Source organism: Onychostoma macrolepis, chromosome 06 (genome assembly GCF_012432095.1).
Source record: "Onychostoma macrolepis isolate SWU-2019 chromosome 06, ASM1243209v1, whole genome shotgun sequence".
NCBI classification, from domain to species: Eukaryota; Metazoa; Chordata; class Actinopteri; order Cypriniformes; family Cyprinidae; genus Onychostoma; species Onychostoma macrolepis.
The window spans coordinates 2,743,859-2,757,919 of record NC_081160.1 but is presented as its reverse complement, the minus strand read 5'-3'; the positions used below and the strand labels follow the sequence as shown (position 1 = coordinate 2,757,919).

The window sequence follows — 14,061 nt, the reverse complement described above, 5'->3', positions numbered from 1 at the left end:
TGTATTAGTTAGTTGGTATGCTACACTCTAAAACAAATCTGTAAAAATAGGGCTATGTTAACATGATTAAATTTTCTGTATTGATTTTTCCACAGTATTTTTTTTTACCTGCATTTTAAATTACGCATTGTATTTTGTGTTTTCGGTTTTTAGTGTACAAGCTAAGGTGTATCATCAATGAACAATTATTATTATGTGTACTGCAAGGCATCTTTGATTTCCTCTTTTTGTGTAATTTAGATGGAAAAATGTGTACCTTTTTATCATTTGAGCCACTTCTCAAAAGTTGCTAAAAGTTGCCAAATACATTTTTAAAATAGCTCATTTTGTTGCTAGGTGCTTTTGGAAGAAAATGTTGCTAGGGTAGTCTGAAAAGTTGCTAAATATTGCTAACAAAATAACAAAATTGCTAAGTTGGCAACACTGTTGTGCATTTAAAATTAGTTTAATATGCTATATCCATTCAAATGAAAGCTTAAGAACATTTAGATTTGTAAATAATTGCAAACAAACACTGGTGACACAGCCATTTTGAAGTAACACCACAGACATAATATAACACCACAGTGTCAGGATTCTGGACCTGTCTGTGTTGTGTTTTGCTCCCCGTGTGCTCCGTGACCCAGTTTCTGTCCCGTTGATTGCGTTGATTTTGATTCCAGGTGTGTCTCGTTTTCCCGTGATTGTCATGTGTTCTTAAGCCCCAGCCAATTAAGTTTATGTGGGCCTGTTTACACCTGGTCACTTCTATCTGATTTGTTAAAACGTTTCCATCTACACTTGGTCACATAAATGTGGCTTCACAAAACAGATATAAATCCGTTCTTCAATTCCCGCTACATGCAAATTTAACTGAGTTTAAGTCAATGAAAGCAATACATAGGCCCAGCATTTTTATTCATTATCAGCTCATTTCAATATCAGAGACCGCAACAGGAGAGAGCACAGCATCAGCACTGGAAAGACAGGTTAGTCTCACTACTTTTAATGAAGATGTTGTGTGTTGCGCCTCTGCGACTAAATTTCAGTTTCATTGGCGGCAGTTTGCGCGTCGGCTTGCCGAAGAGATACTCAGCTACTCATCCGCGGTGACGCTTGTTGTATTAGCGCTGTCATATCTAACATGCCATATAGCCTATAAAATGCTCTCACACGTTTATTTTAATATTTTGGGAAGAGCAAGATTAGCATATGTGGTTTCAACAACCAGATGCATTTACACTTGTCCAGTTTCGTCCGGAATGCGGCCCAGACCTCCTCCTGAAGTGGTTCGAGCGATCGGATTTATATCCGTCTCGAAAGCGTTTCGAAGAGCATTTACACCTGGGGCCTGTACTATGAAGCCGGATTAGCTGGCTAGCCAGGTAAATTTCAGTTTAGTTTGCACCAATCCTGGGTTTTAGGTACCATAAAAGTGGCTTGGCTTTTAGCTGCGTTCATTACCATAGTAACTTACACTGCACAGCTAACCTGCACCGGGGTAGGTTATGTTCTGAGTTAGAGATCGCAAACTGAAATTGGACCAATCGGATGTGAGCAAAGTGACACACGTCTGACACAAACAAAAGTCACTCCCCCAGTTTCTCTTCCTACAAATTAAAGGTCACTATGAAGTACCTTAAAAAAAAAAAACAACAATAACAAAATTGTCTGGCTTTATATGATAATTACAATTTACATATGATTTATATAATTTTAATATGATTTATATTATTATTACTCCATTACACAAGCACTTTTAGTTTAACAATTATTATAAAGCATTTATTTTAAATGAATATTAATATATACAGATCATATGTAATATAAATAAGTGGTAGAATCAATAGATAACACTTTAAAAATGGCTACATGTGACCTTACATGTTTGAGTCTCTATCGTTATATATTATCAACTATATAAACTAACTTTACAAGTTTCACTTGTGACTGCACTGATAGAGCAAGATAATTTCCTTTTTTTGTCCTCTTTCATGGACAAGTAATTCAGTGGAAATGCATTTAAATTCCTCATATTCTTTAATCTCTTAACCTTTAACAAAGAGTTTTGTATCTCGCTGACTCTCTCGAGAAGTGAATCACGCTTGATCTGTGTTGTGATTGGCTGTTCGCCGCTGATGTCACACATTCATGTGCACGTGCTCCATTAACTCAGGATCAAGCCTGAGTTGACAGAGAAAGTTGATGATCAGCTTCATGGTACCAACAAAGCCAGATTGGAGTGGTTTGCATTTGTCAAGTCAAAACTTATCCTATAACTCTGAATTTGTTCATCTGCCATCATGGTACAGGCCCCTGGTCTCTTCAGGATCGGATAGCTATTCGATCAGAAAAAACGCATGAAGTGACCAGGCGTAAACAGCCCCTTTTTGTCAGGTCTACTTGCTCGTGTGTTTCCCAGTGTTGGATGTACCCTGTTTATGGACTTCATTAAAGATTGTTTCGTGTACTCCTCGTTCCTCCCCGCACAGATCGTGACAGAAGACCCGACCAGCAACAATCACCTCTGCGTCTACCCTCCGTTTCTGTTTCCCGTTTTCGCTAAGTGTTTTTGTTTCCGTTGTGTGTTCCATGGATCCCCTCTCCCATCCAGAATACCTCCTCCTCCAGCTGGAGCAGGGTTGTGGCTAGAAGAGTTACAGCTCCGACCGGAAATGAACAATGAAATTGATTTTCTACCCATTAGATTGTGTTTTATAACATCTACACCTACCCCAACACTAAACCTACCCCTAACAAGAATGAAAAAATAGTAATTATTGTTGTACAGTGTGACGACAAATTATGCTGTGTTGATGTGCGCATGCCCAGAGATCGCTCGAGGGCCATACTACAGTCGTGGCTTTTCGTGTAATTCTCAAAAAAAAGTTTTGAGAATTACATAAATATTAGTTTTCACAAAGTTTGCTGCTAAACTGCTTTTAGATATTTGTTTCAGTTGTTTCTGTGATGTACTGAAATATAATTACAAGCACTTCATACGTTTCAAAGGCTTTTATCGACAATTACATGACATTTATACAAAGAGTCAGTATTTGCAGTGTTGCCCGTTCTTTTTCAGGACCTCTGCAATTCGACTGGGCATGCTCTCAATCAACTTCTGGGCCAAATCCTGACTGATAGCAACCCATTCTTTCATAATCACTTCTTGGAGTTTGTCAGAATTAGTGGGTTTTTGTTTGTCCACCCGCCTCTTGAGGATTGACCACAAGTTCTCAATGGGATTAAGATCTGGGGAGTTTCCAGGCCATGGACCCAAAATTTCAACGTTCTGGTCCCCGAGCCACTTAGTTATCACTTTTGCCTTATGGCACGGTGCTCCATCGTGCTGGAAAATGCATTGTTCTTCACCAAACTATTGTTGGAAGAAGTTGCTGTTGGAGGGTGTTTTGGTACCATTCTTTATTCATGGCTGTGTTTTTGGGCAGAATTGTGAGTGAGCCCACTCCCTTGGATGAGAAGCAACCCCACACATGAATGGTCTCCGGATGCTTTACTGTTGGCATGACACAGGACTGATGGTAGCGCTCACCTTTTCTTCTCCTGACAAGCCTTTTTCCAGATGCCCCAAACAATCGGAAAGGGGCTTCATCTTCATCGACTTTGCCCCAGTCCTCAGCAGTCCATTCACGATACTTTCTGCAGAAGATCAATCTGTCCCTGATGTTTTTTTTTTGGAGAGAAGTGGCTTCTTTGCTGCCCTTCTTGACACCAGGCCATCTTCCAAAAGTCTTCGCCTCACTGTGCGTGCAGATGCTCTCACACCTGCCTGCTGCCATTCCTGAGCAAGCTCTGCACTGGTGGCACTCCGATCCCGCAGCTGAATCCTCTTTAGGAGACGATCCTGGCACTTGCTGGACTTTCTTGGACGCCCTGAAGCCTTCTTTACAAGAATTGAACCTCTTTCCTTGAAGTTGCTGATGATCCTATAAATTGTTGATTTAGGTGCAATCTTAGTAGCCACAATATCCTTGCCTGTGAAGCCATTTTTATGCAACGCAATGATGGCTGCACGCGTTTCTTTGCAGGTCACCATGGTTAACAATGGAAGAACAAAGATTTCAAGCATCACCCTCCTTTTAACATGTCAAGTCTGCCATTCTAACCCAATCAGCCTGACATAATGATCTCCAGCCTTGTGCTCGTCAACATTCTCACCTGAGTTAACAAGACGATTACTGAAATGATCTCAGCAGGTCCTTTAATGACAGCAATGAAATGCAGTGGAAAGGTTTTTTTGGGATTAAGTTAATTTTCATGGCAAAGAAGGACTATGCAATTCATCTGATCACTCTTCATAACATTCTGGAGTATATGCAAATTGCTATTATAAAAACTTAAGCAGCAACTTTTCCAATTTCCAATATTTATGTAATTTTCAACTTTTGGCCACGACTGTAGACTGTTCCTGGTCCTCCCTGCTCTAATCGGCCACCCGGACGACGCGTTCTGTGCGTTCTACGACGCCAGTTTAAACCCCTCGTGCAGAGCGCTGTCGTCCGAAGATGGTCCTCAAGCAAATTTCACTACCTTTTGTGGAGTGGACACCGGCGAGTTCCACTCCCCACCCAGCGCCCAGTCCACCATCTCCCTGCTGCGCAGAGCGCATGCCCGAGCCCGCCGCACGGAGCGACAGTGCTGAGGATCGCCGCTGAGCCAGAGCCGCTGATGACATCGGTCAAGGTGTATGAGCCAGCAACTAGTGATGGGTCGTTCTTGAACGATTCGTTCATTTTTAACGAATCTTTAATGTGACTCAGGAAGAACGAGTCGTCTCGGGGAGTGATTCGTTCAGTCGCGCATGCGCAACATAGGTTCTGCACTGAATTAGTTCACCTTAGTTCGGGTTTGAGTCGTTCGTTCATCACGTGACAGCCTCATACACTAACCTATGCAGTCAGAGCCGGAAAGAGAATTGATTAGTTCACCTGTTTCGAGTCTTTCGTTCTTTTGTCACGTGACGTGACAGCTTTGGGCAGAGAAATTAGTTAATTTACAACCTTCCTTACAAACGGGTGCATAGTCGTCGTCATTATTATTATTATTATTATTATTTACTCGTACAGTTTTTTTACAGTCTATGCTCAAACCCGAAGACTCGAAACAGGTGAACTAATCAATTCTCTTTCCGGCTCTGACTGCATAGGTTAGTGTATGAGGCTGTCACGTGATGAACAAACGACTCAAACCCGAAGGCTTGTCAGATAAGAGGTGAGGTGAGCTAATCAAGGCCCAGGTAAACGATGAATTAATCTTTTCTGTTTCTTATAGCATTATAGTTTGTATTGTTTGTAGTGTGATCAACGTTTGCATAAGTAGTAGATGCGTTAGGGAAGTAGCACGTAACATTTTAATTATATTTTGCTAAAATGAACGAAATGACTCAAAAAAAGATTTGTTCATTTTGCTGAACGTGACTCAAAGGTCTGAGTCAGTAAAATGATCCGAACTTCCCATCACTACCAGCAACAACGCCCGCCACGAGAGAGAATGCCGTGGACTGTGTGAGCGTGGAGAGGTGCTCCGCTCACTGCATCGCGGCTGAGGGTGAGCTTGTTTTGGACCTGGGTAGCGGAGAGGCAGGAAAGGACCTAATGGACTAGGAGGCTGACCTGCTTCATCTTCCCTCCTCCTCCTCCCTCAGAGCCCTTTGTTGTTTGCTTCTCTGTTTCCACGTCCAGCCCTGAGTGGGCTCCCGTTCCTGAGTCAAGCTCACAAATGCCTGGCCTCCCACCCGCTCCTTCCTCCTCCGCTGTCGTCTGCCAGCCCCTCTGCTCGCCCTCAACCCACCATCTATGCGGTGCGAGCCCCTTGAGACTGCCATCCTCCAGCGTCGCCGTGGCTGGAGTGTCCCTTGACTCCGCCTCGTAATGTCAGGATTTTGGACCTGTCTGTGTTGTGTTTTTGCTCCCCATGTGCTCCGTGACCCAGTTTTTGTCTCTAGTTGATTGTGTTGATTTTGATTCCAGGACAGGTGTGTTTTGTTTTCCCGTGATTGTCATGTGTTCTTAAGCCCCAGTCCATTCAATTTCTGTTTGTCAGGTCTACTTGCTCAGTTCGTGTATTTCCCAGTGTTGGATGTACGTGTTTATGGACTTCATTTAAAGATGGTTTTGTGTACTCCTCGTTCCTCCCCGCACAGATCGTGACACACAGACTTTATATTGCAAGTTACTATAGAGTTTGTGGTGTTACCAGAAAAGACAGTAACCCCACAGACAAATCAGCCCAAATCCAGACTTTTCTACCACAGAGGCTGTCATCATGATGATTTCAAGATCAGGGGACATTTTGGAAATATTAATAAGTATGTATTTATCAAAATTGTGATTAAAATATGTCAGATCTGCAAGTTCTCAACATAACACCACAGACACTAATAAAGTGCGACACATGAAATTGTCAGACATTTAGCTAACTTTAAGAAAATTTATTAAGAAAGAATGTACTCCCCATGCACCCCTCAGATCATCCAGCACCTGCAGTAAATATTAAGAACTATGAAATCTTGAGATAAATCCAATGGCTAGACAGCCAGAAAGGAACTACTTCACAGGTCAGTCCTAAAGCATTTCTGTTGTGGTTTTTACAGGATGTTTTGCAATGGAGTTATTCTGTTTTGCAATATGCAGCCCAATTTTACTAGCATCCCTTTTCCAAAAATGACTTTAATTTTTATCTACACTCTAAAAAATGGTGCTAAATAGCACTAAAGGTGGTTCATTGGCTCATACTCACAGGAGAACCACTTTAAGTGCTATATGCCACCTACCTTTCTAGGTACTATACAGCACCTTTGTCAAATGGTGCTATGTAGAACCATACATGTGTTACTCCACTCTCGTATGTTTGCTATGAATGGGAATGTACTATAACGGCAAAAGCTATTTTGAATCACTTTTATGCTTTTCTGAGGTCAAAAAGTCTTGTGTGGGGGCCCTGGAATATTTCCTTATAGGGGGCTTTGGGGGCAGAAAAAGGTTGAGAACCACGTTATCTTCAGGAAATACACAGTACTGTATTTTAAAGTCTTTTTTTATTTTTTATCCTTCCTTAACTAAACTAAGACACTAAGAGGGAGTTAGAGAACCTTTAAAGAACTATACAGAGGCTTAATGGGTTCTTTGTATGGCAGTGGTTCTATATAGCACTTGAAGAACCAGTTTTTTGGTGTGTAAATATAAAAAACATTTCCACATTCATTCAAAGTTTACAGAATACGTTTCTTTTTATAAAGCAATTCATTTAAAATAATTCCACTGAGAATTAAATTATTTCTCACAGACCAGTGATTTTATGACAACTCTTCAGTTGTTTATTTTATCAAAGCAATTTTATTAAAAGATTACACCACTGTTTGTGTTTTATCACCTGTGCAATAAGCAGAAACAGAAATACAAGTAAAAAACAAACAAAAGATTTTGTAGGTTTTTGACATTTAAAAGTTAGTTTCATGTACTAATGTTACACACTCACAATGAAATAAATAAATAAAATAAACTTTATTTTAGAGTTTCACAGGATTGATAGGTATAAAAGGTAAAAAGTTAAAGGATGGGCCTGATAACATAAAAGCATGACGCTATTACAGTATAAACATACATGTTGGGCTATACTTCAGTTGACTTTCCTACTATGCTTGTCCCTTGAACCTGTAAAGAACAAAGAGAGTAAATTAAAATATAAATATGCAGAATATTCCAAATCTCAACACAATTGAAAAATAACTATAAAATAGTTTGAATGTGTCAAAAATGGTAATGCACAATGTTGAAATTTCATAAATACTATCAAAACAGATAAATCTGTATGCCGTACTGTAGTGCACGAATGGTCCCTGGTTTGGCCTGGTGGGTTAGTGGGTTTCACGCTGCATTCGTGGTTAAGGGCACACGCTTTTTTCACACCAGTGACAGGCGCCTCAGATTGAGTGTGTTCACAGTCTCCACCAATCACAGACGAGCAGCTGTGACCAGAACTGCTAAAGCAACTAACACTTTCTCCTGAGGACACCGAACTCTCCACTGAAACACAACACATTAAAACATCCTATTAGCAACATATATATATATATATCTCAATATGTGCATTTGGGTGTTGAATTTCTATATATATATATATATATATATATATATATATATATATATATATATATATTTCAAAAAGCAGGCTGTAAAATGGTAGTCAACGAAATGCCGCTTACTACCTACAGTATTTAATTCCATAATCTGATGCATTCATGAATGAAATAGGATAAAGAAAGACAAATGCAGGGCAGGACTCAAATTTATTACCAAATATAACTTCAATTTGCATTTATTTATTTATATATATATATATATATATATATATATATATATATATATATATATATATATATATATATATATATATATATATATATATATATATATATATATATATATATATATATATATATATATATATAATTAAATTTCATTCAAAGCAAAGTTTGAAAAAATCACAAAACATGGTAATTTTAAATTCCATAATCTGACATATTTCCAAGTTAAATATTTCTTGTTTTCCAGTAAAAAAAATATCTTAACAACTTTTTTTTCTTTCTTTTTCTCTTTCTTTCTTGCAGTGCATGTGGAGAGGCTAAATAATAAGATGGTTTTTAAAAAGCAAATTATCAGAACTAATTATTAGATTTAGATGAAATTTGTTTTGTTTTTTTTTTTTTTGAAAAACATGAACTGATGAAACATAAAAAAAAAAATAAGACCAGAAATATGTATTAAGAAATAAGGTAAATTTTAAGTTGCACTTCTATTGATCACAAATTTCAAATTAGACATTGCATGTGTTATTTTGTGTAGACAACATTGTGAAGAAGGACATACCCAGTGTACTCTGGTTTCCGCTCTCCTGGTCTAAATCATCTTCCTCCAGGATCTCTGAGGTCCCGTGGACGTACCGGACAACATCTCCTCCGCTGGGACCGATCAGATGACCCACAAGAGACGTGGATCCCCACCCAGAGGAGGAGGACGAATGGCTTCCAGAGGATGATGTACAGCTGGCCGAGCCGACAGAATTCAACCGGAGGACAGGAATCCCACCTACGATATCATATTGAGTTAAATAAGTTTGATCTCTCAGACCACCCAATGTGTAACTATGACAGGTGCTTCACCTCGTCCTGTGGGAGAGCAGTTGATGGCTCGGTCATTGATGGCCATCTCACTGGGCTGGATATCCATGAAGGGTTTATGACCGATTCCCATGAACACCCTCTCCTGCATACGGATCTCTGAGTGAAGATCAGCAAACAAACAAGCTGGGGTTATTAATAATATATGGTCCTTGAAAACAAGCAAGGAGGTGGCTAGCCGCACACTGAATCCAATACAGACTAAAAAAGTTAAAAAAAAAATGTTATTTTATAAATTGCATCATGCAAAAAGTGCAGAGTGCATGTGAGTTCAAATTTAATGGACACATCTACAACAGTGCAACCAATTCTAAGGAAAAGTACAGCTGTTAAACATCTATGGGACGCATCGAATGGGAGGACTATTATTGGGAAATGCGCATGGAGGCCGTGAGCAGTGAGAGTGATGAATAAATGCATGCAGCTGCGTGTGGGAGGTGAGCTTCTCATTCATCTTTCACTCCTTATCACATTCCTCAACATACAAGATCAGCAGTCCTTTAGGCTTCATTAACTTAAGCACATTCACATTTCTGATTCTCAGTGAAGTGCTGTGGTTTCAAGGTTTTAATTTCATAATAAAAGAGTGGATTGCAGCAATAATGGCATTAAATCACGGCTTTACAGTAAACCTACAGTAGATTAACTTCAAACCTTTTTTACGATTTAAATCTCAGTTAGGGATTTAATTTTAACATGCACCTGAAGAGGACTGAATTTCCAAAAAGCCAGCAATTTTTCAATGGATTCCCAGAAGAGGAATTACTGCATAGTGTTTCCATAATCTAAAGTGTTACCAGAAATTTGTACATGTTTGGAACAACTTGAGGGTGAGTAAGTCATGACAAATTTTTATTTTTGGGTGAACTATCCCTTTCAGCAATGCAATAACCTGAATTGAAATAAACCCTAGAGCAAGAAACTAGATTAGCTCTAAATGCTCCTGAATTTAATTCACACCATAATCATAATTCATGTTCATCAAGACAAAAGCTAACTGAATATTACTGTGGGCTCACCTCTGTTGTGGACGGCTTGTTCCCACAGGATCCTCTCCAGGTCGGTGGTCCAGTTCTCCTTCACTTCCCGACTCGCTGCCTGAAGGACGTATGTGTCCTGAGACTTCCTCCTTCGAAACCAGATCTCAAAACACAGCCCGCTGTCTCCGGAATTATGGGTCATACCGATGTCTGAAGTCTGCGAGAGCACAGAAAGCAAAAGTGAATGAGAAAGTCGTCTATATTTTGAGCTGTTCACTGATGTGTCATGCAGTGGTTTACCTTGAAGGATTGTTTGTAGATGTACGTGTCATTCCCAACTTCGGTTCTGCGCGTCTTGCTGAAGAGTATGAGATCTTGGAAGAGAAAGATGTGACGGTAGCATTTCTTCTTCCTGAAGGTCAACAGGAACTCATCCTGACGGATCAGCTGGCCCTGTTCCTTCAGATTCACCTGCACACACACCAACAAAACAACATTCATGCATTTGGCAGATAACTGCAAAATAACTGTTTTTTTGTTTTTTTTTCTTATTTGAGTATATGTAAAAATGTAATTTATTGCTATATATCAAAGCTGCATTTTACTCCAGTCTTTAGAAATCATTCTAATATGCTGATTTGCTGCTTATTATCAATGTTGAAAACAGTTGTGCTGCTTAATATTTTGGTGGAAATGGTGACACACTACATTTCATAAGTTTGGGTTATAAGTAAGATACAAATTGTGTTAAAGACACATTAAATTGATCAAAAGTGACAGTAAAGACATCTGAAGATTTTTATTTCAAACAAATGCTGTTCTTTTGAACTTTCTATTTATCAAAGAATCCTGAATACTAAAACGTATCTCAGTTTCTACAAAAATATTAAGCAGCACAACTGTTTTCAACATCAATAACAATCAGAAATGTTTCTTAAGCAGCAAATCAGCATATTAGAATGATTTCTGAAGGATCATGAGACACTGAAGACCGGAGTAAAATTCAGCAATAAATTACATTTTAACATATATTCAAATAAAAAAAACAAACAATTATTTTAAATTGTAATGATATTACAATTATGAGTATAACATTACAGGGTTCCTACAGAAACTGCAAAATGAAATTGCAGGACTTTAAGCACTACTTTTTTGGTTTTCAAGGACTAAAATCAGAGATCTCACTTATCAAACAATATTGTTATTGTCTTTCAAATTCTAATAAACTAATAAACCAAAATGGTACAAATAAAGCGCAGCACAAAAGCATGCAATGACTGTGGCAACTTTAACATTTGAAAGGATATTATGGCAAAGTTATCGCTTTCCTTATTTAAACGGATTTTTTCGGATCTTTACATGCGTTCCCAAATGAACAGCACATGCAATAAAAGACCGGACAATATAATGCAAGCACTATCAAAGGTTTTACCACAAACACAACTTTATATATCGCGAGACTGCTTTTAACCTCAAGAAGTAAAATCGCGAGATCTCGTGCGCTGCTAAAAGCCAGGCGAAACGGCTCTGTATTTATATCAGACGCGCTACATTGTTATTTTGCGTAAAAAGATTGTTTTATTGAGGAAAAAAATAAAACTCATATATACTGCCCTTTACAAATTCAAGTACCTTCTCAAAAATATGGCGGTTTTCCAGGACTTCAATTTCCAAAAGTCTACTTTAAGCACTTTAAGCACCTTGTACGAACCCTGACATTACTTTAAACACATCCATCATCAGCTGTCATGCTGGGTTTTCAGGAGGAGATTGATGTGCAGACAGACAGTGGGACAGGGAGGGAAGTGAAGCGTAGGAAGCTGCTCGGAAAAGTTACCTGAGACACAGATCATTTTCAACGAGAGGAGCAGACAGAACCGAGAGTGATTCTGAAGAGCCGCAGTGAATGTGTCACAGATAAGATGAAGAGCATGTCTAAACCTTTAAGGTTTCAGAGTTTCCCGTTACATAAGCGTACAGTAACTCGACTGTCTCAGCACACGCTGAGCTGATGTGCAGGAGGAGGGAGTGTGCTGGTTAGTTCACTGTTCTTTTTAAAGCTTGCCGTCTGAAAATAAATGCATGAAATATGCGGGTATTTATCTTTCTAATTACAGACGGTATGTGATGTGGGCAAAACTCACCTACATCTCACGCCTGACCATCCCGTTCTATAAAAATATCTCTATTTCAGTTTAGTTTGCAGACAAATATGTTTGCCTTATCATGCAAAACAACACATATCATAAGATTTATAAGTAAGCAGGTAAAAACTTAAGTAAACACTTCATATTCTGAAGACATTATGGTGATGATGTGCAAGATGATGGATTTTATTGGATTTTAGTGTTACCATGCAGTTGCTAGGGTGTTTTACTGGCTAAAAAGATCAATCCTTAAATCTGTGATATTCTGTTTTCTGTAGATATGACTCAGATCCCTCCTTCAAGTTTAATACATCATCTCGAATCACTTACCCTCAGTATGTGCAATAATGACGCTTGCCATGACATGCTTTTCTAAATTACAGGGTTGAAGAAGAAATTTGGATAGTTCTGTAGAGTGAAATGGATTTGGGGTTTTCTGAGATGTTGTAATATCGTCTCTCTCACTCACTTGATATTATGTGTACAGTATTATAGTATTTATTGATATTGTAATTAATATTATTTAATATTATATATATATATATATATATATATATATATATATATATATATATATATATATATATATATATATATATATATATTCAGATTTCATTTTAATTTTAGTTTTAGTAACTTTCTCATTTTTATTATTATTTTTAATTATCTCTATTCAACTATAATTTATAAAGCTGAATTTATTTTATTAATAAATGAGTTAATGACTTAGTATTTTCAAACTAGTTTAACATTTTAAATAAGTAAATTAAATAAAAAGTAAATAAAAAATTAGTAAATAAAAAAAAAAAGAGTAATTTTAGTACTTAAACTTATTTCAGGTGGTTGCCAAGGCAACATTTATATATATATTTTTATATATTATTCAAGTTAAATTTTTTATCCAATATTTACATTTTACTTTAAATTTAATTACCAAAAATGATATAGTTTATAGATTATATTACTAGAATTATTACACTCATTTAGAGAAAAAGCATCAGAAGTATTACTCTCAAAAAAACGGATTCTTCAGGTACTGAATGTACAGATTAAACTCATGAATAATAGTCCAAAGAGGAAATTTTAAGTATCATCTTGTTTGTTTCTTAATTGCATGATTGAATTAAACTAGTAATTTATAAATATTGCAATTAGTTGGCAACATTTCTGTTTTTTTTTTTTTTTTTAATCTAACATTTATATTTGACTTTATTTTAATGACTGAAAACTGTTATTATTTTTGGTTAACGCTAACACTCACATCACAGTCCTGAATGTCGTCCATGGCGAGCAGGTTGTTGCCGTGGCGGAGCTGGAACTGGATGATGTTCAGCGCGGTCTGTATCTCGAGCCGCTCTTGTCCCGCATGCGCTCCGGTCTCACACTCATGCAGCATGTCCTGCAGCAGCAGGCCGTATTTACTGATGCGCTGCACCGGCTTCAGCAGATATGAGGACAGATCCATCTTATCACCCAGCAGCTGCTGCTTCTTCTGCAATTCACATCACATTACTACAATTAACAAACAAGCACAGCATCAGAGGTATCACACTCAAAACACATTAGACGCTGAATGCAAAGATTAATCTCATCAATAATTGTCTAAAGAGGACATTTTATGTATCATCTTGTTTGTTTATTGATAACATGAGGTCAATGAGATTTTTATAGAAATATATCATCAATGCTGTTATGACTTCAACACTGAATATTTGTTATGTGTGTGTCTCGTCTGGAAAAGCACCCTTGGTTTATG

General features: G+C 37.9%; 1 protein-coding gene across 1 annotated transcript in view; it reads right to left on the bottom strand.

The window, feature by feature from the left end:
* Positions 1–7,017: 7,017 nt before the first annotated feature.
* quo (quattro) overlaps positions 7,018–14,061 on the bottom strand; it is a 34,312-nt gene continuing 27,268 nt past the window's right edge. Inside the window, 7 exon segments of the mRNA XM_058777884.1 lie at positions 7,018–7,652; positions 7,819–8,024; positions 8,868–9,086; positions 9,161–9,277; positions 10,198–10,375; positions 10,459–10,629; positions 13,567–13,797. Of these exon segments, the coding sequence (XP_058633867.1) occupies positions 7,611–7,652; positions 7,819–8,024; positions 8,868–9,086; positions 9,161–9,277; positions 10,198–10,375; positions 10,459–10,629; positions 13,567–13,797 (1,164 nt within the window). The 3' untranslated portion in view covers positions 7,018–7,610.